General features: G+C 35.6%; 2 protein-coding genes across 4 annotated transcripts in view; one reads left to right on the top strand and one right to left on the bottom strand.

The window, feature by feature from the left end:
* The window catches only part of slc37a1 (solute carrier family 37 member 1), a 25,178-nt gene extending 10,769 nt beyond the window's left edge, over window positions 1–14,409 (bottom strand). Inside the window, exons 1-9 of one of the 2 annotated variants that reach the window (XM_073854961.1) lie at window positions 14,316–14,409; window positions 10,101–10,338; window positions 6,739–6,820; window positions 4,699–4,803; window positions 3,975–4,054; window positions 2,000–2,135; window positions 1,711–1,787; window positions 1,418–1,584; window positions 820–872 (exon numbers count right to left, since the gene is read on the bottom strand). In XM_073854961.1, the coding sequence (XP_073711062.1) occupies window positions 820–872; window positions 1,418–1,584; window positions 1,711–1,787; window positions 2,000–2,135; window positions 3,975–4,054; window positions 4,699–4,803; window positions 6,739–6,820; window positions 10,101–10,156 (756 nt within the window). In that variant the 5' untranslated portion in view covers window positions 10,157–10,338; window positions 14,316–14,409. Of the gene's footprint in view, window positions 1–819; window positions 873–1,417; window positions 1,585–1,710; window positions 1,788–1,999; window positions 2,136–3,974; window positions 4,055–4,698; window positions 4,804–6,738; window positions 6,821–10,100; window positions 10,339–10,826; window positions 10,981–14,315 lie in introns of those variants that run through there. The other variant, XM_073854960.1, reaches the window with a different exon arrangement.
* LOC129451797 (uncharacterized) lies at window positions 11,859–23,985 on the top strand. Of its 2 annotated transcripts, none has more exons than XM_055215249.2 (8): window positions 11,859–12,143; window positions 13,852–13,966; window positions 15,685–15,758; window positions 15,952–16,149; window positions 16,241–16,378; window positions 20,365–20,454; window positions 23,077–23,206; window positions 23,331–23,985. In XM_055215249.2, exons 1-8 carry the CDS (start codon window positions 11,904–11,906, stop codon window positions 23,348–23,350), a joined length of 1,005 nt encoding a protein of 334 aa, XP_055071224.1. In that variant the 5' UTR covers window positions 11,859–11,903; the 3' UTR covers window positions 23,351–23,985. The 2 variants fall into 2 exon arrangements, with proteins under 2 accessions (XP_055071224.1, XP_055071223.1); XM_055215248.2 differs by having other exon boundaries at window positions 11,861–12,143; window positions 23,077–23,220.

Raw genomic sequence — 23,985 nt, 5'->3', positions numbered from 1 at the left:
TCAAAATTTGAAATTTTTGAAGAAACCTACCCATATTTAAGAAGTGATAAAAAGAGAACAAATGAAGGTAGGATGAAAGCAGAGAGTCTGTACTTTCATTTGATATATTGTATGATTATATATTTAAAGAAGAACATTTTTTGGAAGACATTAAACTTTTGTGAAAATCATAAAAAATGCTCGTGTTGACTGGCAACTCTCTAAAAAAAAAAACGATCGCAGAGAAAGAGTTAAATACTACAATGGAAGTGTCAAAATAATGCATTGACCAAAACATTTATAAAATGATCACGTTTCAAGCAAGCCCTTCCAACTTGATCCTAGACCAAAATATTCAGACGTAACACCTCAAGTTAATTGTAATTAATTGACCGCTATGAATATTTAAGGATCCTTTAGAAACAATTCAAAAGGTATTAAGGTAAACAATATAAAAACAATCAATAATTATGCATCAGCCAGCGGCAATGTTTGAAGTTCCTCTTGAATTTGATTAATTCATCCTCCACACACAGTCAAAATTAGGAAAAGAGGCGTCAATCTACATTTTCTGCAGCTGTCAACCTCTTTCTCCATCACTAATGTCTCTGTCGCTTTTGATTAGCCACTGCTCCTGGATCAAAATCAAATCTCAATTCTCTCTGCACTGGATGAGCACCTCTCGCTATACTGAGACTCAGGCGTCGTCATAGCGACTGCATCAGCGCACGAATGCGTCATAAGCAGTGATGTTATTTAACCCTCAGACCCGAAAGGAAACATAATAACTAATGTGAAGGTGACAAAGACTTGAATATATAAATAATCCAGTGAATTTACCTGATTACTTGGAGCTGAGCTCTGGGCACAGGCAGTCTTGAGATCATTAGGGTCTGAAGATACAGAGGGATTCATACAATATAAGAGCTCATCAAAGAAACAAGAACACTTCAAATCCTGCTACAATACATCTGCACCCACATACACTTTCATGGATAAATAATGCAGAGGGTGTATACTGTAGCTTCATAATAAAACAATAAAGTTTATTTGCATATATATATATATATATATATAAACCTCAATAAAGTGATCGTGACCCCGACCCAAAGTTATTGTGTTTATGTGAGAAGTAGAAAAGATAGGTGACTGATACAATAAACATAGAAGTAATGCCAGTCAAGATAACTTAAAATGTTGTGGCTGACAAATCAGAATGAAGTATTCCAAAAAAGCCATGTAATAAACAATAGTAATAACAAAATGCATACACATACATACATACACAGTGGAGGATATCACAAGTCATATCTCAATTGCATAAAAGTACCACAGTGCAAAACATGCAGTACTCGCCAGCTAATGTCTCCGACATAAAATATGCATATTGTCTGGCAACCTGAGAATAAAGACCTGATCAGATGTTCAAAACACTTACGCTCGATTAAAAAGAAGAAGCAGACGATCCCCATGGCAGCAATGATAACTCCAGGGATAATGAAAGACAAACCCCAGTTAGAGGACACATAATATCCGGCAATCAAAGAACCCAGAATGTTCCCCACTGACGTGTGCGAGTTCCACAGACCCATGATGAGACCTCTCCTAAAAACATAAACATATTATTTAACATCATGCGCCATTAAAATGATGTGGATAAACAATCAATGGGGAATAAAGGACTACATATGCTCATATGTTTAGATAAACTAGGTGTATTATGCCTCTTACCTGCCTTTGCCAAACCAGTTACCGATGCAAGTGACAACGCTAGGCCAACCAGTGGTCTGAACCAAACCATTGACCACCTGTTGACAGACAAAAATTAGTTGTTAGTTAAAACATTCTGAGGCTTTACAAAGCACATGAATATTTAATGATACACGCACTGTGGTAATGAATGACCCCTTAAAAGCAGTGCTAACTGGAGCCTATAGAGAAGAGGTGTGTAACTTCGTTAAAAGTAGGGTTTACAAAAAAAGCAAAAGATAAACAACACATAAAAGGCCAAGATTCTCACCTGAACAAATATATAGAATCCAAGGTTATGGATGTCATAGATGTATCCCAGTCCAAACAGTGAGGTGAAAAGGCCACTGGCCAACATGCCCACAGTCAGGTACAGACGAATGGGCAAACGCTCTCCAATGATTCCACTGAGAAAGACAGAATGATTGTTTTACTCATATACAATTGATCCTGAAAATGATCCTTTTTCAATATTAAAAATATAACTAATACACACAATATTAAGCAACGTTATCACAATAGTGCCACAGGGATGACTTATTTTTGTAGGCCAACCTACACTATTACTAAAAAGCTCATTTATTTTTCACATAGACTTTTGAATTATCGCAAAAAAAATCAGTTCTGTGTTTTACAAAAGTTTATGGCACTTACCAGCTTTGTCCAACAAGATAATCTTTACAGATGAACACGACTTTTATGAATTTTGAAGTCAAGATGAGAAATACAAAAATCTTTTTAAAAAACATTTTAAAAGCATGCATCAGGTTTATTTCAATGCACAAAGTGCATTTATGTTAATTTTATGCAATAAAAAATTACATTTGCACAATTTTTATGAAAGTTAAGACTGAATGGACCTGAACATGTCAAACCGCCAAGCCAATTGTGCCAAAGAATGAGAAATATTAAATGTTTTATCCACCTTTATGGCATGTAAGCGTAATCATAAAAAATATTTTAAAATATATTTTTATTAGCTATGTCTAAATGTAAATTTTAATGCATCTTTGTAATATTTGTCCTGACATATGCTGAAAACAGCTCTGTTTTATAAATAATCTTTGACAAATGTTGTAAAAATGCATGTAAAAAAAATCATATTAGACTAAAATAGACGATTATATTTTATTCTACATTTTTTATGAATATATTATAGTTACAGCAATTGACACAGACCGGTTACACGACATTGACATTTTTGCAATTATCGCCCCAATAATTCTTTCAAAATCAAATAAACAAGTCCTCAAAAAAAAAAAAAAAAAAAAAAAAAAAAAGAGAGAATGTATGCAAGTAATCTGCAAATTTATTTCGAAATTTTAACCCTTTTACATTTAATCGAACCATACGGACACAAAATAATTAACGTCACATCATTGACCCAAATGCATTTAGACTTGTGTTCATCTGTGACTATTTACTTGTTGGATAAAAAATGTGACAGTGTCATAAACTTTTGTTAAACACAAAACTTTTCTGTGACAATACAAAAGTCTATGAGAAAAATTAATGGACCTCTTAGCGAGGGAACCGCTAAACTAAACTTCAGGGGTTGGCCTACAAAAATATGTCATCCCTGCGGTACTCTATGGAAATGAATTAATGGTGCTTTAATTTGGCCATTAAGTTTCCTAAAATGTGACCTTATGCAATTATTTTTTTAAATAGTTTCATTACTTTAACTTAAAAGAAAAATGATATGGGGATGCAATTTTGATACATTTTGTGACCCTATCTGTGAAATCCAGGTTCAAGTCTCATAATCTGATTATGAGAATAAAAGTTTGATTTTAATAATTGATTTCACATTGATTTCAATCTTTGATATGACCTTACTATATTTTTTTCACAGAATGCTATTTACATTATCTAGAATGATTTTATGTATAAAACAGTAAATCACAAAAAATGACTTAAGCTGGGTTTTCACAGGCAGGATCACAAATCAGTTTAAACTAATCTGCATCATCACTAAAGATGTTAAAGGAAGTTCCTGTGTGGAATTTTTTATTTATTTCTTACTAAACTATTTTAGTAAATATAGATGAATATTTCTGTTTAATAATATCTATACTGGTGCATACAAGTAAAATAATTAAATATAGTTTAATCCATTTAGCAGCAATGTGATCAAATGGTTTGAAACTGTTGGTTTATCGTCGAGCCATGGTATGTTCTTTTGTCTCACTGCTTTTTTTAGTATGCTGTGGGTTAGGTGGTTAGTGTTTAGGGTCTGTTCTTACCTGAGATACATGCCTATAGCATAAGCACACAGGAAAGAGTAATCCATTGCACCAAGTAACTGTTTATAGTTACTTCTATCTATAGGATTAAATAAAGAGACGTAAAATGTTCAATCACGGTCAATGAAGACAGAAAATTAGATTTCTTAGAATATTAAAAGAATGAAAAGAATAGATTGTACAAAAAGAGAAAAGCTGCGTTTAGCAGAGTTAAAAAGCGTACTAGGATTGTGTGCTATTCAGAACTGAACTAAGAATGACTTTTAAATTCAATCCTTGAATCTGAATTAAGGTAGTTTGCAAAACTGGAGTTCTAATTTCAATTTACACAAGCAAAAATAAATTTTTTTCATAAAATCAAAATCAAAAATTCATATAGCTACTATATGTGTATTTTTTTTTAATTAAAACTCCAAAAATGATTGGCTTATATTTACCAAGGGGGATAACATTTTTGTCCACAACTGTACGTAACTATCTTTGAATGTGTTTGTAAGTGGACATGCTCAAGACGTTTTACATCCCAGGTGTAAACAGGGCCCAAATGAAGGTCTTGTTACTCTGTAAAAATCTGTGAATTTCTCCTCTTGTCAACATCTAATAAGTGTGACCACTTTAATTCAAATTCAAGACTTGTGAATTAAAAGAGAGCCAGTTTTCAAGTTCTGAAGTTTGACTGGAGCACACAGGAAAAAATATAAATTTAGTCATCTTTAATTTTATCGAATGGTTTCCAGCTGCAGGTTGCTGGGTGATGTCCAAGCTGCTGACCATTGCCGCTCTCTGTTGATAACTCGAAGACCTGAGAGCAATTCTTATGCAGCTCGCTCTACACACAAACACATACAGCTGTCAATCACAAAGACATCCGTAAATAAAAAATGAGTAATCTCTGACAGCTTGAACCACAAACAAACAGGGAATGGCCAAGTTAACAAGGCTGGGTCAACAGTGCAAGGAAAGTATGACATGGTTAGATGGCTGAGTTCCATGCAATGAATGAACCAATCATCAATCAAGACTGACGGTTCTCTGGGGGAGGAGCTCTGTACAGAGTCAAGTGGGGCGCTTGCTAAACTGTGTGCAGACGCTGTAGCTGAAACAACCTCGAAAATGCGTTTTCAGTTTAAGAAGGTGTTTCGAGTTTAAATGGGACATTTTTAAAGATGTAAAATAAACCTTTGGTGTCCCCAAAGTACGTATGTAAAGTTTTAGCTCAAAATACCATATAGATAATGTATTATAGAATGTTAAAATTGCCACTTTGTAGGTATGAGCAAAAATGTGCCGTTTTGGATGTGACCTTTTAAATGCAAATGAGCTGACGAAATGCAAACACAAATTGTCATGATGGTGGTTTGTTGAAATTAAAACTCAATTGTGCAGTCAATAATTTTTCTCTCTCTGAACTAAATGGCAGTGCCGTGGTCGGATAGTGCAGATTAAGGGGCGGTATTATCCCCTTCTGACATCACATGGGAATCCAAATATCAATTACCTATTTTTTTCACTTGCTTGCAGAGAATGGCTTACCAAAACTAAGTTACTGGGTTGATCTTTTTCACATTTTCTAGGTTGACAGAAGCACTGGGGACCCAATTATAGAATTTAAACATGGAAAAAGTCAGATTATCATGAACATTTACATTTAGGGATTCAGCAGACACTTACAAAGATTAAGAAACAATAAAAGCGATGTGTCATAGGGAAGCGATAGTACAAAAGGTGCTTATAACAACATACACGTTTTCACTATTTCTAAACAATACCTGTTTGAGACAGAAGAAAAAGTTAGTTTAGGTCTTGAAGATACAACGTCCCACCCGTGACAGACTCTTCACAGTTTGGTCCTCCCATCTCCCTAATGCCTGTTTGGCTTTATATTACTCCCTTACTTGACATCTCCTCCTCAGAAACCTCAGGAAAATTTTATTATGAATTTATCTTGTGAAAATCTGACTTTTTCCATGTTTAAGTGGTATAATTGTGTCCCCAGTGCTTCTATCAACCCAGAAAACGTGAAAAAGATCAACACAGAAACATTCTCCGCAAGCATGTGAAAAAACAGGTCATTGTAATTTGGCTCCTATTGTGACGCCAGAATAGGACAACACCAGCCCCTCCACCTGCACCACCCAACCACAGCACAGCCATCCAGTACAGAGAGAAAGAGAGAGAAAGAAAATAATTCACAGCACAACTGCGTTTCAATTGCAACAAACCACAATCATTGTGATCAGTGTTTGCACTTCATCAGCTCATTTGCATTTTCAATGACACACCCAAAAACGGCACACTTTTGCTTAGGCCTACAAAGTGGCAATTTTAACATGCTGTAATTAATTATCTGTGTGGTATTTTGAGCCAAAACTTCAATTACGCAGTACGCACTCTGGGGACACCAAAGATCCAGTCTACATCCTAAAAAAATTAAGAAACAAAAGTTGTGGCGTTGCTGATGTCAGGTTTAACTGTTGATCAGAAATATTTTGTTTAATTGTGATTTTAGCACAAGATTTTAGAGATATCTCTCTTTACATAAGACTTTTGTCTTGCACAACTAAAACCATGGCCGTCTCCTGGTGCAACTTTCTTAAAGAGATTTTGATTACGGATATGTTAATATGTTACAGGAGTGAACAAAAATAAATCCGAAGATCCTTAAGCACGTTGGTTGTGGGAAAGCAATTTCACATTTGTGACTGCTTCACGCGTTTGTTTTATAATCCTCACGTTTTGTGTCTTTTAATCTGGGTTATGTTACCTTGACAATGCTGATTGGCTTCCTGGATAGATGGAAACTTGTGTAGAGAAGAAAAGTGAGAGCAAACGTGAAGGCCTTGTACCTGGGTAAAGCAAATAAAGGAAACCAATTAGTTTAGATGAGAAGGACAGGAAAATACGGACATTTTACTGTGAAATTTCTACTCATGCAATGTAATGGCACAGATAAACAAATACAGGACGTGTGCAGTTAAAGTGACTGATGAGAGCATCTGTAAGTGTTTCACAGCCTTTTCTGTGCAGATTTTGAAAATCTTATTGGTAGCTAAAATAAACCCAAACCTGATAAACCAACACAAAGCGCATTCATTGTTTTGCACAGATCTGTGGGTGAAAATTCACTGTGAGCCAGCAAATGAGCTAACCACATGTACAATTATGCAAACAACTTTGTTTAACTAGCAAGCAAATAAATTGTTATGTTACTGAGATTGACTATTTGTGACTCTGTCTGTAAAATCCAGGCTAAAAAGTCTCCTGAATAGCTCAGTGGTGGTGCATTGCGTTAGCAGTGCAAAAGGTCACGGGTTCAAACCAAGGGAATGCATGGGTGATTCTCACGAAACCATTGAAACACCACGGCACTAATGATTTTAGCTTTAAAATGTGTAATATAGTAACATTAAAAAGCATCAGGATTAACACAATACTGTGTTCTACCTTGTACAATGTGTGATTTCAACATAAGTAATTTATAATTGTAAATTTTATCTCATTTTCTGCTGAAATTCTCATTACCGCAATGTGTCCGGCTATGTTTGAACATGCGTTATGTTGTAATTTAATCAAATTAACACAAAAATATTAAGAAAAAAAATAAATGGATGTTTTGCTAGACTACTTTAGATGACAGAAAAATATTTACTGAATATTCATGTATAATAATAATGAAGAAAAATTAGGAAAATGATGTGTCCATGCCTGATGTTCTCATCCTCCGCAACACTTTTTGAGAACAGTTTAAGCACAGATACAGAATATTAATAAAGTTTGATTTTGAGTGACCAAGCACATGGACCAGTTACTTCAAGATGGCTACCAGGTAAGATCATTTTTTTTACAGTTAATTTGAAATATTGTCTTGTCAGAATGCTTACACGACATTTTGATTATCATTACCGCAACAGATGCTTATTAAATGTTAATTTAATTAATAGAAACATAATACTTTGATTTTAAATGCATGTGCAGAATCTCCAAATTATGTTCTTTCAGGTTTGTCATGTCATTTTGAAAATATGTCAGTGTTGATGTTTTCTGACTGTTGCGGTAATGAGATTTTTTAGGACAAATTTTTTAAAATTATGTTACAAAAAGTGTTAAATGATAAGTAAAAGTTTTTAAATTAATGTTCCCATTTACTCCAGACTTGGTTTTTCAATGTCTGGTGGGAAAAAAAAGTAAATTTAAGCAATTTTTACATTTTCATGCTTGACATTTTTAAAACCAAGTTTTCGTGAGAATCACCCGCATAGAAAATGATAGAAAATGTATAACTCGTAATGCTTTGTAGGTCGATTTGGATAAAAGTATTCCTTCACCTTAGTTTACTTCAAATTCAAGGACCTTTCAAGGACTTTCCAGGTCCAATACCCTCAAATTCAAAGACTAAATGTGGGGACACATTTCAAGTGAGAGCAAGGTTACATTGTGTCACCTTTAAAGAAACATCGTTACAGTTCCCTTTCGACATTTGGAGATGCCTCCAGGGGTAAGTGTGTCTGAATGTGTATATCAAATTCAACCAATGGTGAGGCTTAACGTCAAATACACGGTGACGCGGGAGCCAGTAAGTTTATCGGTATATGAAATATTGCCAAAGACAGCGTTACAGGGACGCTTCTCAGGGAACAACAGTTACATACGTAACCTGAGACGTTTTCATGTGTCAAATACAACTATGCAAAAAAGCATTTTGGTATGAATCAACATTCACATACAGAAGATATAAGCCTTTAAAGTGAACAGTTTAGCATGTGTGCTTAAAAAGTCTAGAATTTTATGATATTATCCTACACTACACAGGGAATAATATGGATTTTTTCCCCCCAGAAAACTTCTTGCATAAAATAGATTCAAGCACTTTCAATGACCTGTATCTATGTATGTATACTTCAAAAACTGCCCAAAATGTTTTTCCCCAGATTCACAAACTTTCAAGGATTTCAAGGAACCGTGGGAACCCTGAACTATGAGATTGGGAGCAATTCCTTTCTTTCTTTCTTTCTTCTTTACACCATATCAGCATCTAAGGCTATATTCATGGCGAGAACTGGTTACACAAGTTGGGAGAGGTATCTCCAATTCAATTTGGTATCTCCAATTCACCTAACTTGTATGTTTTCGGCCTGTAAGAGGAAACCAGAGCTTCTTGCTGTTAGGCAACAGTGTTACCTACTAAGCCACTGTGCCGCCCTTGTGAGCAATTTCACTCAATTGACTTCATTTTTTAAATTTTTGACATGACCTTACTCAGTAAATATTTAAGATATTATATTTTCACAGAATGTTCTTAACATTATGTGGGATGATTTTATGTTAAAAAAAAACAGTAAATCATGATAGCAGGATCTTTACATTATGAAAACCAGTTTCATATAAACTGATGTAATTAACAGTTTAAATATACTTCATATCAGCCTGGCTGGTTTATATAGTTGAAATATGTCTGGTCCTTTGTCCATCTGATAAAAAACTTACTAAACCAGTCCTTTCACAACCTAACTTTGAAAAGTTTAGGGTTAATGATGTAACGATACCCAAATATGTTTTACGGACTCTGAGACAAACAGTTACATTTAAATACACATTCAGATAGATGTCAGTGACCATAGTACTGTCGTTGAGTCTTACTGTAGTATTGATGTTTATATTATTAGACCAGTACATACTACATTAAGCAGAACCGCTGGTAGTACTACTTTGTTTATTTCAAATAGTATTTTTTGTACTGTATATAAACCAACATAGATGAGGAGGAGTGAATGTAGATGTCGGCCAATGTTTTTATTTATAGAGCAGAAATGCGACTGAGTCAGCATACTAAAACTAACGCTTGTTAAGCCTGTCTAACAACAGTTGGATACAGAAACATGACTCTAAACTTGTGTGACTTTCATCTTCTTGAAATTCCTGTGAAACTCCAAAGAAGTGTTTAAGATGTTAAAGCTCCTCCCATGATATGCATTTAAGTCTATTGAAACCATACATACATCATACAATTAAAATCTCGCAGAAATGATCGCATTCACTTTCATTATATGGAGAGAAGCAGCTTGGACTGCATAATTTTCATTTCTGAGTAAATGTTTAAGTTAATGAATAAATGATGTTCAAACTCACCATTGTTCCCTATTGAAGGATGCCAAGAAACGAACGCCAGGTGGGACTGGTGCCATGTTTGTGTGTATACTATATGTGCTTGCAAAACTTGGTTGTAATTAATATTATAAAGAAATTAGGCAATCTGCCCATACAGGTTTATTCAGAAGACCCATCTCTGACCAAGATGGCCCTGTGATGTGACCAGGAAGAGTAAAGATTCCAGACTGAGGCTTCCCATTCAAAGTGGCTTTACATCCTGAACAAATAAAAGATAGAAGGAAAAAGAAGACAGAATAAACATTTGAACATTCGTGTGTATCTTCAATACATCCATAACAGATGAATGACAAAGTCTGAACTGCCAGAGTTCATAAAACATACATGACGTAAATCTAAAACTTTGGTGACATCATAACTGATGATGTCTATGAAAGAAAGTACAATTTTAATTGTAATTGCACTCAATGGAAAAACGACAACATTCTTGGCCAAATGTACTTTTGAAAACATACACCTAAATTATACTAAGAGCACACGTATTAAAGTACAATCCGATTTAATTCAACACAAGATTTTACATCCATATGTCAAGAGTCGCATGCACTTTACTCTAAAGGTCAAGGAGAAAACAAACGTTTATTAATCAAATGTGATAACAAGACAAGAGACTAACCCCTCCAACCCCCAAAAAACGAAATCATTCATACATTATTTTATAGTAAGTAAGTTACAGAAGAACCATACCCTCGTTTTACCGACTCCACATCTGTGTTCACTTCCTCATTCGACACGACGCACTGACGCCAGAGCAGCACAGCGTGAAGATAGAAAGCAGCAACACCGACTTGACATCGGCAAGCAGAGAATTTCAAAATAAAAGACTATCGTATCAGCAGTGATCGTCAGGTTAAAATGATCGAATTTAATTTAAATAATGAATTAACGTATGCTTCATATATAAAAATGTTTCTAGCATACTGGGATCTCTTCTAAACAACGAAGGTACAGTCGAAAGTACATAATCTGTTAGGGCGTGCTAGCTAGGGCGCACAGCTGTAATGTAGGCAAAATAAAAGTTTTTCGTCAATTAGATTATTTGATGTTATGATGATTTAAAAAAAAAAAATCTATGTTATACGACATTTTTGTTAATTCAGTTTTGTTCTATTCATCACTGTATATGAGACATTAATTGTTCAGTAACCCAAAAATCCTCAATATCCTACATTTCCTGACTTCACATAGTTCTATCAATGATGCGCCCCACGCTGTTGTCCTATCTCACGCCACTGCGCGTGAATGTGTGTGTAAATATGGATGGCATTATATTGCTCGGTGACGGTATACAGCAATTACCATTGTTCGATATCTTTTGTTTATAGCGTGTCATCAGCCTCCTCAGCATATCAGTTTACCTGCGGTCGGCCTACATAGTCAGAGTCTAATGTGACTGTCCGATCGCACTTTAAAAGAAAAGGTAGGTCCATAAGCAGATGCCAAGACAATAAAACATACTTGCTATACATTGTATATCATGATTTTGTGCATGTAGTATTTAATGTAAAAGCCATTATTTTTAAATCAAAATGTGTTCATTAACAATTTGTTTAAAAAAGATGGCTTTTTAGAAATAACAGTAACTATAGGAAATTTTATTGCAGAAAACATGTTACATTTACCTAAGGGAAATTATAATTTTTCAGTTTATGCATTAGTTAAATAATTAATCGGTGACTTTTTGATGCCATTGAGAAATTTGATTTTTGCGTTTTTATAAATATTTTTATCCTATTTTTATTTCTGTAAACTTGCAGGTGCTTGATGGCTGTGAACAAAAGCAATATGAAGGGCAGGGTTACAGTGTACTCTGTGCTAGGCTGTCCACACTGCACACAGGCAAAAGACACTTTGAGGAATTTAGGTCTGCCTGTGTGTAATGTGGATATAAACAAGCATAGAGATTTACAAACTCAAGTAAAGGGACTTACAGGCCACAGTTCTGTACCGCAGATTTTCTTCAATAATGTGTATGTTGGAAACAACGAGGACCTCCAGAACCTTGTGAGTCTCACCTCATTGTCAATTCTATGCTGTATATTTTCCTTTAATCATTTGTCTTATTATGTTTAATATTTTTAAGGAGTTTTTTCCCCACTATATGACTTTCTAGTGTACACATGGATTATTTTAAAGCTAATCTAATATTGGTTTGAAAATGTTGCTAGTTTTTCTTCTACAATAAAAAACCATTAAAGGTGCATTGCGTAACTTTTAGAAGGACCCCTTGACAGACATGCAATATAACATGCCATTTTTCTACTGTAGCCCTAAACAGACAAACTTTTCTATAGAGCGCGTTTTGTCACTACGTTGGTTCGCTCCGAAAACTGACTTGTTCCTGCCTCTTGAGGCAATGACTTCGACGGCATGAATGCAGCTCCGGAAAACCTGCTCTGATAGCTTTCAAAGATAGCGTAACGGAATTCTGTTTGAAATATAAAGCTGGTCTAGCTGGACTTAGCTGGTCAGGCTGGAAGACCAGCTGACCCACCAGCTTTGCCAGGCTAGAACCGGAAGGACCATCTTAAACCAGCTACTAGCACCTTAAACCAGGCTCCATCACATTCCCCATGCATAGAATTGTGGGGCAAGACAGTGAAGGTATCTCGGGACACAGGAAGTAAAACAAACATTGAATTCGGACGTGCCTTGATGCCCTGAATGCTGCCTCCGAAGGCAGCATTTTATAGATTTTGGACGTAGCCGTTGGTTGCAGTTCACAGTCTCACCACTAGATGACGCTAAACATCTTTACACTGGTCCTAAAACCTTTACCACTGGTAACACCTAAAATATTCTCTTTAAGTGAAAAATTTAGGTTGAAAAGATTACATTTTTAGGTGTTACCAATTAAAGTCATTTTTAAAAAGTTTTTTCACCTTAAAGGGGACATTTCACAAGACTTTTTTAAAGATGTAAAATAAATCTTTGGTGTCTCCAGAGTATGTATGTGAAGTTCTAGCTCAAAATACCATAAAGATAATTTATTATAGCCTGTTAAAATTGACACTTTGTAAGTGTAAGCAAAAATGTGCCGTTTTGGATGTGTCCTTTAAAATGCAAATGAACATATCTGTGCACTAAATGGTAGTGCTGTGGTTGGATAGTGCAGATTAAGGGGCGGTATTATCCCCTTCTGACATCACAAGGGGAGCCAAATTTCAATGACCTATTTTTTCACATGCTTGCAGAGAGTGGTTTACCAAAACTAAGTTACTGGGTTGATCTTTTTCAGATTTTCTAGGTTGATAGAAGCACTGGGGACGCAATTATAGCACTTAAACATGGAAAAAGTCTGATTTTCATGATATGTCCCCTTTAAATTTTCTAGTGAGAAAATCAATGTTGAAAAAAATATTTTTTTAGGTGTTACCAATTGAGTCATTTTTTAAGTAGATCCAACTTTTTACAGTGCATATGGTGGCTGAATGGTGAAGGTATACATTTTATCAGTATATGTATAGGGTATTCATATACTGATAAAATGTATATTATAAAATGGGCTCAGCGTTCTACCAAATGAATTTCAGAAACAAAGTGGCAATTTGTGGTAGGACAAAACATCCAAAACCTTAAATATAACAATTCATATTAGGGAATATAGTAAATATTAACAATAAAATGTATAACATCATAATACCAGACATACATTTTAAGCTTTGGCTTGATATTTGATCAATGGTAAATTAAGTCTTATATGTATTTTCAGGATCATGAGCAGCTGGAACACCTTATGCTATTGGTACGAGAAGAACCTGTGCCCCCGGACGCTCCACCTGTCCCACATGAAAACAGCCCTGACCCTGAAGATGAGCTTGGTAAAGGTTAGTATGTTATTTTCCTCTGCTTGCAAGCTCTGTTTTTTGTTAGTTCCTCCAGCTTGTTGCTGGCATAGAGTTGTTGATATGTTTGCCCCTGGAGGCTTTCTGGCTGCATGTAAGCCTCTTTTAATATCACCAGCTGTTTCTCTAAAAATATCTGCTGTCATTTGTTTATATTAATGTCATAAAACAAGATACTGTAACATTTATGAAGACAGTCCAACATCTACAAGCACCCCTGTTATTCACCAAGTTCTGGTGGATCTTTTCTGTTCAATTGAATTATTTGTATAGACGAGTAATACTATAGTAAATGCTTAAATCTGTCAGAAAAGAAAAGCTAAATCTGTACCTTAGTTCTGTTGCTGTGGTAAATAACTTTTCCTTGATATAGCTAAGAGATCACTTTCACTAGTTGCATCATTTTGTCTGTATGTTTTTGAATATTTGCACTTCCTTGTTCTTGTTTGCCTTAGGATAAATACACCTACGTAAGGTTTACCCTTGAGTATTTTCCCAGCCGTAAGGCATTCACATTGCTAAAAAGAAATTGTTATAGATAGCTTTCTCTTTATCCTTGGTTCAAAAACATTATGAATTATGTTCATATTATAATTTTTTAAATATAATTTGAAAGGTTTAGTCTTAGAAAATTGCTGACGCAGTTCCTGCCCACAATGACGTATTTTGTGCTTATGGAAGATTAAACTGTGTTTGTTGTTGGTGTTGGCTGTCTTACTGAACAGGAAAACACAAAAGATAATCAATAACACTTTACAATAAGGTTCATTAGTTAAAATTAGTTAACTACATTAGTTAACATGAACTAATAATGAACTGCACTTATACAGCATTTATTAATCTTTGTTAATTTCAACAATAAGAATACTTTATTAAAATCTTGTTAACATTAGTTAATGCACTGTGAACTAACTTGAACAAACAATTAAAAGCTTTATTTCTATTAACGAACATAAACAAAGATTAATAAATACTGTAACAAATGTATTGCTCATGGTTTGTTCATGTTGGTTAATACATTAACTAATGTTAACTAATGAAACTTATTGTAAAGTGTTACCAGATAATTTAACATTGTCTGTTTACGCGCAAATCACTCACATATTTACTCGCATATTTACGAATGTTTTATGAATGAGACCCATAGTTTATAAAAAATCATCATTTACTCACCTTCAGATCTGGGGCACCATTGACTTCCATAGAAAGACAAAATAATGCTATGGAAGTGAATAGTGCCCCAGATCTGTATTGTTATTAAAAATTTTTTTTTTTTAATTATACAGGTTTGGAACAACTTGAGGGTAAATTGATTAAAATTTTTCCGTGCACTGTCCCTTTAACATTAAACTCGCACTTTGAAAAACACTTTGGAAAAGGGAGTCGGGCCGAGTACCAAAACACACTGGTAGCCAATGAGCAGTAAGGTGCGTGTCTACTAACCGACATCATTGCCTGGGTTGCGTATCAAAAGAAGGTCCAGATTCTATTGAGGTAGGGGTGTGTTTGTTTAGGTGATTTCATATGTCAACATTGGCTTTCAGAGATCGTGCACCCCACCTTTAACACATTTTTTGGTGCTTTGTCAGTAAGGCTATTTCCAATTTAAATGCATATTTGCTTCAATCATTTAAAGTACAAACATGTACATCATGCACACCTCTATGTGTTTTGGTTTTAATCATTCTCACTCCAAACAGCATCCGACATATCTGAGGCCATGAGGAAACTGATCCTGAAACTGTACTCCCATCACCTCTCTAAAGATGGCAAGGTAATGCTTCATTTCACCGTCTCATCACATACTTCATGCATATCAAATAGATGCAAGACTCGCCACAGACACGAATGCTGCATGGACTCACACACTTGACGTTTGTGGCGGATGTGCATCCGTTCCACAAGATTATGTTTTAAATAAGTAAATATTTGTCAAGGTGACCGTCTGGGTCTTCACTTTTGTCTAGACGGTTGATTACAAGGCCATGTGTCAGAGCCCGTACTATGAGCGGTACTGTGAGCTAGCTGTCCAACTGCAGCGTGTTGAACTGCAGTCCCTGAGTCATGAAGAAAAACTGGCCTTCTTCATCAACATCTATAATGCTCTCGTCATTCACGGAAATCTGCGCCTCGGCTTTCCTAAAACCTTTTGGCAAAGGTATCGGGTAAGAGAAGGCTCTTGATCCTAGCTTGAAGATCATTGATTCTTCAGAAACAGAAAGATGTTTTACTAATTGTATTTTCATATTTTTATAGTTCTTCAACTATGTAAGCTACCTCATTGGTGGAGAAGTGTTCACACTGCAGGATATTGAAAACGGAGTGCTTCGAGGGAATCGAAAGGGCGTGGCACAACTCTTAAAGCCCTTTTCAAAGAACGACCCACGACTGCAGGTATCCCAGGAAAATACTTTTTTTCTGTAATTCGTTCTCATTTGGGTTTCAGTAAATGCTGGAAATCCTTAATTTGTATAGCGTGAGATTTATAGCAAATTATTGGAAAAGTACTTCTCATTAAAACTAAAATAAACGTTGAAGTGGTATATGTAATAGAGTGCCACAGGGATAGCCTATCTTTGTATGACAACCCGGCAGTTAGTGAGACACTGTTTACCGTTGTTGTCCCGTTTATAGGCACATATACTAACACGCTCATAAAATAACAAAAACAATATTGCGTCTATTTTAGTTGCCTTAAAATAGCAACGCGTCAACAATGCGCCTGAATACACCTCTTTTTCAGACCCGAATGCCCATGGGCGCAAAATTGGGTGCAAATGCATTTGCTATTTAAACTAAACCATAAACCAACTTTTTTTAGTTAATGATCCATAAGAATGGGGCTTTATTAGTGCTGTTCATTGATTTGAGTAACTTTTTTGACATTTGGGTATAAAGTGTTTCAATGCTACAATATATGGAGTGCTGCCCTCTTCAGGTTGAACAGTGGCTACTGCAGTTGCATTATTCTATTGGATGTTGCGGTACCGTGTGACGCAAGCGGTATGACCCTACGTAAGCAGGTTCAAGCTCACCACGCCCTTGTTACGATCTCACCACACACTTGGTACGAGCTCAGTTCGTCCCCTATATCTATCTTGGGGTCTGCCCACTTTTTTTTAAAAATATTGCCAATAGGTGGAGTCAGGCTCTGAACAAGGGTTTAGTTACGCTTTAAACAGCATGGCGCTAAACATGAAAATGATAATTGTGCAGGGTTGAAACTAGGGCTGTAACAATAAATCGCGTGTCCCATTAAGAATCGATTCTGAATCGCAAGGCTGCGATTTTGTGTTTCATGCGCAGCTTGTGCGTGTACTATGGCGCTTTGGCGGTCAGTAAGAAGTCCTTATCAATCTAAAATCATTATGAGTCAGAGTCGTTAATAACGTGCATTTAAAGGCGGAGTGCACAATGTTTGAAAGCCATTGTTGATATTTGATAAATCACCTAAACAAACACGCCCCTACCCCAATAGAATCTGGACCTTCTTTTAAAAGACCCGCCCCACACATACGCAGCCCGGCAAGGATGTCGGTTAGTAGACACACTCCTTACTGCTGATTGGCTATAAGTGTGTTTTGGTAGTCGGCCCGTCTCCTATTCCAATGTGTTTTGCAAACATTGTGCACCCCGCCTTTAAAAAAGCAACACTTGTTAAACAAAATCATTAAAAATATTCTTTATTATCATGAAAATGCCTGAAACAACCTGAAGAACAGCGATATAAATATTAATCTAGACATTTCCTGGAATAGCGTTTGTAATGCTACTACTTCTGTGGCACAATTGGAGTTTCTGCACAAGAGCGCCCTCTGGCTTTTGGATGTGGCGGCATTTCACCGTAATTCATTCAAATTCATTCATTGAGAAAACATGCATTTGCACGATTAATCGTTACAGCCCTAGTTGAAACTAGCAAAAGACACTTGCATCGCACATAGCGCTGCATTTCGCCGGGTGTATGATAGGGCCCTAAATGCGTTTTATAGAAATAGAACAAAACGTGTAAGTGTCATAAACATAAAGTTTATTTTTTGCGATAATCCAAAAGTCTATGGGAAAAATGAATGGTCTTTTTTATCGAGGGAACCAGTATCCCGCTAACTTACGGGGTTTACCTATAAAAAGTACTTCATCCCTGTGGCACTCTATTTGCATTTATGCACTTGGCAGACACTTTTATTCAAAGCAACTTACAGCACCCTGCATTTAAAGGGTTAGTTCACTCCAGATTGAAAATGTTGTCATTAATTATTTACCCCCATGTCATTCCACACCCATTCGACCTTTGTTTATCTTCAAAACAAAAATTATGATATTTTTGACGAAATCCAAGAGCTTTCTGAGCCTCCATAGACAGCAACACAACTCGCAAATTTTAAAGCCCAGAAATGAAAGACATTATTGAATAAAAGATATAAATGTGTACAGTGAGGAAAATAAGTATTTGAACACCCTTGCAAGTTCTCCCACTTAGAAATCATGGAGGGGTCTGAAATTGTCATCGTAGGTGCATGTCCACTGTGAGAGACATAATCTAAAAAAAAATAATCCAGAAATCACAATAAATGATTTTTTAACTATTTATTTGTATGATACAGCTGCAAATAAGTATTTGAACACCTGTTTATCAGCTAGAATTCTGACCATCAAAGACCTGTTAGTTTGCCTTTAAAATGTCCACCTCCACTCCATTTATTATCCTAAATTAGATGCACCTGTTTGAGGTGCATAGCTGCATAAAGACACCTGTCCACCCCATACAATCAGTAAGAATCCAACTAATAACATGGCCAAGACCAAAGAGCTGTCCAAAGACACTAGAGACAAAATTGTACACCTCCACAAGGCTGGAAAGGGCTACGGGGAAACTGCCAAGCAGCTTGGTGAAAAAATCATTAGAAAATGGAAGAAGCTAAACATGACTGTCAATCTCCCTCGGACTGGGGCTCCATGCAAGATCTCACCTCGTGGGGTCTCAGTGATCCTAAGAAAGGTGAGAAATCAGCCCAGAACTACACGGGAGGAGCTGGTCAATGACCTGAAAAGAGCTGGGACCACCGTTTCCTGTTGGTAATATACTAAGACGTCATGGTTTGAAATCATGCATTGCACGGAAGGTTCCCCTGCTTAAACCAGCACATGTCCAGGCCCGTCTTAAGTTTCCCAATGACCATTTGGATGATCCAGAGGAGTCATGGGAGAAAGTCATGTGGTCAGATGAGACCAAAATAGAACTTTTTGGTCATAATTCCACTAAACGTGTTTGGAGGAAGAAGAATGATGAGTAACATCCCAAGAACACCATTTCTACTGTGAAGCATGGGGGTGGTAGTATCATGTTTTGGGGGTGTTTTTCTGCACATGGGACAGAACGACTGCACTGTATTAAGGAGAGGATGACCGGGGCCATGTATTGCAAGATTTTGGGGAACAACCTCCTTCCCTCAGTTAGAGCATTGAAGATGGGTCGAGGCTGGGTCTTCCAACATGACAATGACCTGAAGCACACAGCCAGGATAAGCAAGGAGTGGCTCTGTAAGAAGCATATCAAGGTTCTGGCGTGGCCTTGCCAGTCTCCAGACCTAAACCCAATACAGAATCTTTGGAGGGAGCTCAAACTCTGTTTCTCAGTGACAGGCCAGAAACCTGACGGATCTAGAGAAGATTTGTGTGGAGGAGTGGGCCAAAATCCCTCCTGCAGTGTGTGCAAACCTGGTGAAAAACTACAGGAAACGTTTGACCTCTGTAATTCCAAACAAAGGCTACAGCTTATAAAAACTTATTTCTGGGTTCTTTGGCTTGTTAGCTGTACATATTGTCACACGGCAGCTTTTAGGCATTATTCTGTTTTTTGTTATAAGCCAGAAATGACAAGGAGGCGGCCTCACGTAATACAAAGTCAATGGAGACGGTTGGATTGTTTTCCCCCCGGTGGGCATGTTTTTCAAATTTGCATAGCTGCGCTCTGTCTCTATATGTGACCCGTTGGGACCCACACCCTTTTGTGCTGCTAACACAATGCTCAACCAACTGAGCTACAGGAACATCTACAGGGATACAGTAATTAAGTGCTTTACTATAAATATTAAATTTACAGTAATTACCAAATTGAGGTGCAGCTACACCAGGGTTATAAATTTCAGTTTTGCTTTGTTAGGCTTATTAAACAGAAGTGATGACAAAGAAAAACATTAGAGCTGTCAAGATTAAAAAATAGAAGAAAGCAATTATAAACAGTTACTTCAGTGATTAATACCTTAACATATTCAGTTTCTGTTTTCTTAAAGGAATTTAAACAATAAAATTGTATATGAGTAATATTCACATAGCTGTGAGTGCCACTAACATCAGTTATGTGTGTCTTTATCCATTAGGTGGCGCTTTCTGATGTTGAGCCTCTTGTTCATTTTGCACTGAACTGTGGTGCAAAGGGCTGCCCTCCAATTAAAACTTACACACCACAGGTTAACACCAAAACTATTTCTACTACTTCGTATTTACTATAAATCATTCCTATAATCTATAAATGTACATATATTTGACCCTGGACCACAAAACCAGCCACATGCATAATTTTTTTATTGAGATTTATACATAATCTGAAAGCTGAATACGATTTTCATTAACTCATTCCCGCCAGCCTTTTTTTGAAAAGTTGCCTGCCAGCATTGTTTGTGATTTTCACAAATGCCTTCTAGGAAAATTTTCATCTTAAAATATATAAACATACAAATATATCAAATGAAAGAACAGACCCTCTGCTTTCAAACAATCAACAAATAAACAAACAAATGGGAAAAAAAAACATTTCATCCTATCTATATTTTTACTCAGCTTATAAACTCTTAAATATGGGTATTTTTCTTCAAAAGCTGAAATAATTGCATTTTTGTGAAGGAATTTTGTTAGAGATCTGGGCTGGGTTTCCCGATAACGATTGAACTTAGCTCTTAAGAGCGCTTTCTACGAGCTACTTAACGAACATTCGTTGTTCATTTACGTGCGTTTCCCAAAGATGCACGTTAAACGATCGCTCGCAGCTGGGTTTTAAGTGCTACTTACGAGTTGCTATCCCTTTGTCAAGTGCTGAAATGTCACCAATAGAATGACTCGAATTTGTAGCAGAAGCTTGTTTAGGCTAATGATCTTCAGCTGATGTGCACTATGTTTTTTTTAATAATATTTTTCATTATTGTTTAATGACTAAATATTATAAAATTTAGTCATTAAACAATTATTTGTTTAAAATTATTTTAATGTTTTAATAATTTGTGCATAATAAAATATTCTTTTCCGTATTTAGTTAGGACTCGTCCCACTGCGAAATGCCTACTGCATTTTATGTAATAGTTTAGTTTTTTTATTATCTATGTTTATTTATTATTAGGGATTATTGCATTGTACCGTAAATATTTATTTGGTTTCCTTGATCAGATGCCATTTCACTTCAAAACAATTATTTTTTTACTGTAGATTAATTATAGAAGCAATTGGTAGGAACCATTTATCAAATTAATAGTTCCAACTATTACCAAAATTATAATTTAATTGTAATTTAAATTTGATTTCTCATTTTAATTTTATATATATTATATTAAAGTAATTTAAACAAATAAACAAAGAAGAACCCAATAAATAAATATACATTACATTTAAAACATTACATTATCGTCATTGCAGGAGTGCAATTTGCTGGTTGTCCTGCAGGTGACCTTGTAACTCTGTTGTCTTACGATGCACTTATGTATGAACAATTACTCCAGAGCACTCGTAGATCTACGATGATTTTCAAGTGCTACTTAAGTTACGAAGCTTTTCGGAAACGGACCGTAATTTTAAGATGATTCGTACGATAGTTTTTACGATCAACTTAGCCTTACGATGCTTTTGGCAAACCCGGCCCAGATTCAGAATGATCATCAAAACATACACGGAGTGTAAAATTAATAAATCATTTTTTGCTTCAGTTTTTTTTATATATTAAGTAATTGTGGTATTAAATCAGGAGAAGCGTGTTTTTTTTTCATGCAAAAATACTTTGTAGGAAATTTACAAAATCTTCATGAAACATGATCTTTACTTAAAAGCTTAATAGTTTTTTACATAAAATGTTGAGCCATACAATGTATCGTTGGCTATTGCCCCAAATATACCCACGCGGGTGATTCTCGTGAAATTATGAAACATTTTGATACAAAAAAAGTAAATGCAAAGTAAGAGTATCAAAATAAGAAGCATACAGTTACAAACATCTCTTCATGTACCATTTTGCACATGATTTCAGATAACAATACAAACCAATTTTGTTGTTTTTTCCACATTTAAGGGGAACATTTTAATTACCTCAACCGGTCCATGACTGTATTTGTGTTCTTTGACATGAAACTATTTATAATTAAAACATCAAAAAAAAGCTTTAGTGCATGTTATACTATAAACATTTACAGCAAAGAAACATGTGGTATTTGGTGATAATTGGTAAATGTAGTGCCAATAATAAGGAATATAAATGTGTCCAAGACCAATTTTCTCCTCCTCCACAACAATTTTCAATAATTGTTTAAGCCCTCAATGAACTAACATTTTCAACAAAAAAAATAGTTGGAAGGGACATAATTGACTGCGACACTCAAGATGGCTACCAGGTAAGCAGTTCTTACTTTTTTCTCTCCAGATAAAAGTTGAAATTTTGTTTGTCGTAGTACCTAGACAACTTTTAAGTTCTCATTACCGAAACATGAGTTTGTAAATGCATATATTTAATGTAATATCATGTTGCGCTAATGATAATTTTTGATCATCTAAAAAATTTAAATAATTCTATAGGAAATATTTTTTAAATCATCTAAAAATAATGGTTATAGTAATTCAGACCTTAATCTTATATGTGCAAACAAAAAATTGGCTTCAAGGGCTTTTTAAAAATTCTGATTTAGACACCTTCTAAATCTGGATTTCGTGAGAAACACCCATGGGACTCTTGCTGGTTTTATGGTCCAGGGTCACATATCTACAAATGTATATGCTTCTAAAAACGTAAAGCATATTGTGTTTTAATACTCTATATATTATATGTGTTGCACAAGAACATCGATAATCAGTTGCATGTCGCCGCCGAAGCGTTTCTGGAAAATGATGACGGCTGCATTATCGACGACGTGAGAAGAGAGGTGAAACTCAGCCAGATCTTTAAGTGGTACAAGGCAGACTTTGGAGGTACTGATGAGAAGGTATTACTAAGATGTCTGTTTCACATCATCACTTCTTACTGTATGTATGGACTTTTATGATGTTTTGTTGAAATGTAAACTTTGTCAGTCAGTGATGTTTTTTTTCCCAGCTACTAAATTGGGTGTTTGATCATATGGAGCCATCACAGAAGAAGTGGAGTCTAAAAGCCCTACTGACTGCAGGAAATGTCAAAGTGAGCTATCTGCCCTATGACTGGTCTATAAACAGCACAGACTGAGTTAAACCACATTGTCACGCACACGATCCACACATTGTGGGCATCGTGTTTTATTGAACGCATGCAGCAGACTGTGAAGAGACTGATATGACGTAACTATGCACTTTCTTTCCCTTTTCCTTCCACCTTTTAAAGGGCAACGTGATAATGTGACCTAATATTTCTAACACAGTTTTCTACCTGTAATTTTCCCAATTGTATTAAATTGTTTGCACTAATTATTATGCAAAGGCAATTGTCTGAAATGTATCAATGATGTCTTTACTGTATAAAAGTATATTATTTAATTTTCATATTTATAAAATCTATGTATATTTATTTCTTAGAGAGTTTTGAATGCAGAGTTTATGAACTTCCAAAAATTGCACATTGCTTGATGATCTTGAACACAAAAGCATGTCTTTTATGTAAGGGTAAGTGTTAGGGTTACGTTGGGTTGTTTTAACCCATGCTTGGGTAAATATTGGACAGAACCAACCGTTGGATTTTAAATAAACCTATGCAGGGGTGTTTCAACCCAAATGTT

The sequence above is a fragment of the Misgurnus anguillicaudatus genome, chromosome 17 (assembly GCF_027580225.2).
Source record: "Misgurnus anguillicaudatus chromosome 17, ASM2758022v2, whole genome shotgun sequence".
NCBI lineage: Eukaryota > Metazoa > Chordata > Actinopteri > Cypriniformes > Cobitidae > Misgurnus > Misgurnus anguillicaudatus.
This window is presented reverse-complemented; position numbering and strand designations above follow the sequence as displayed.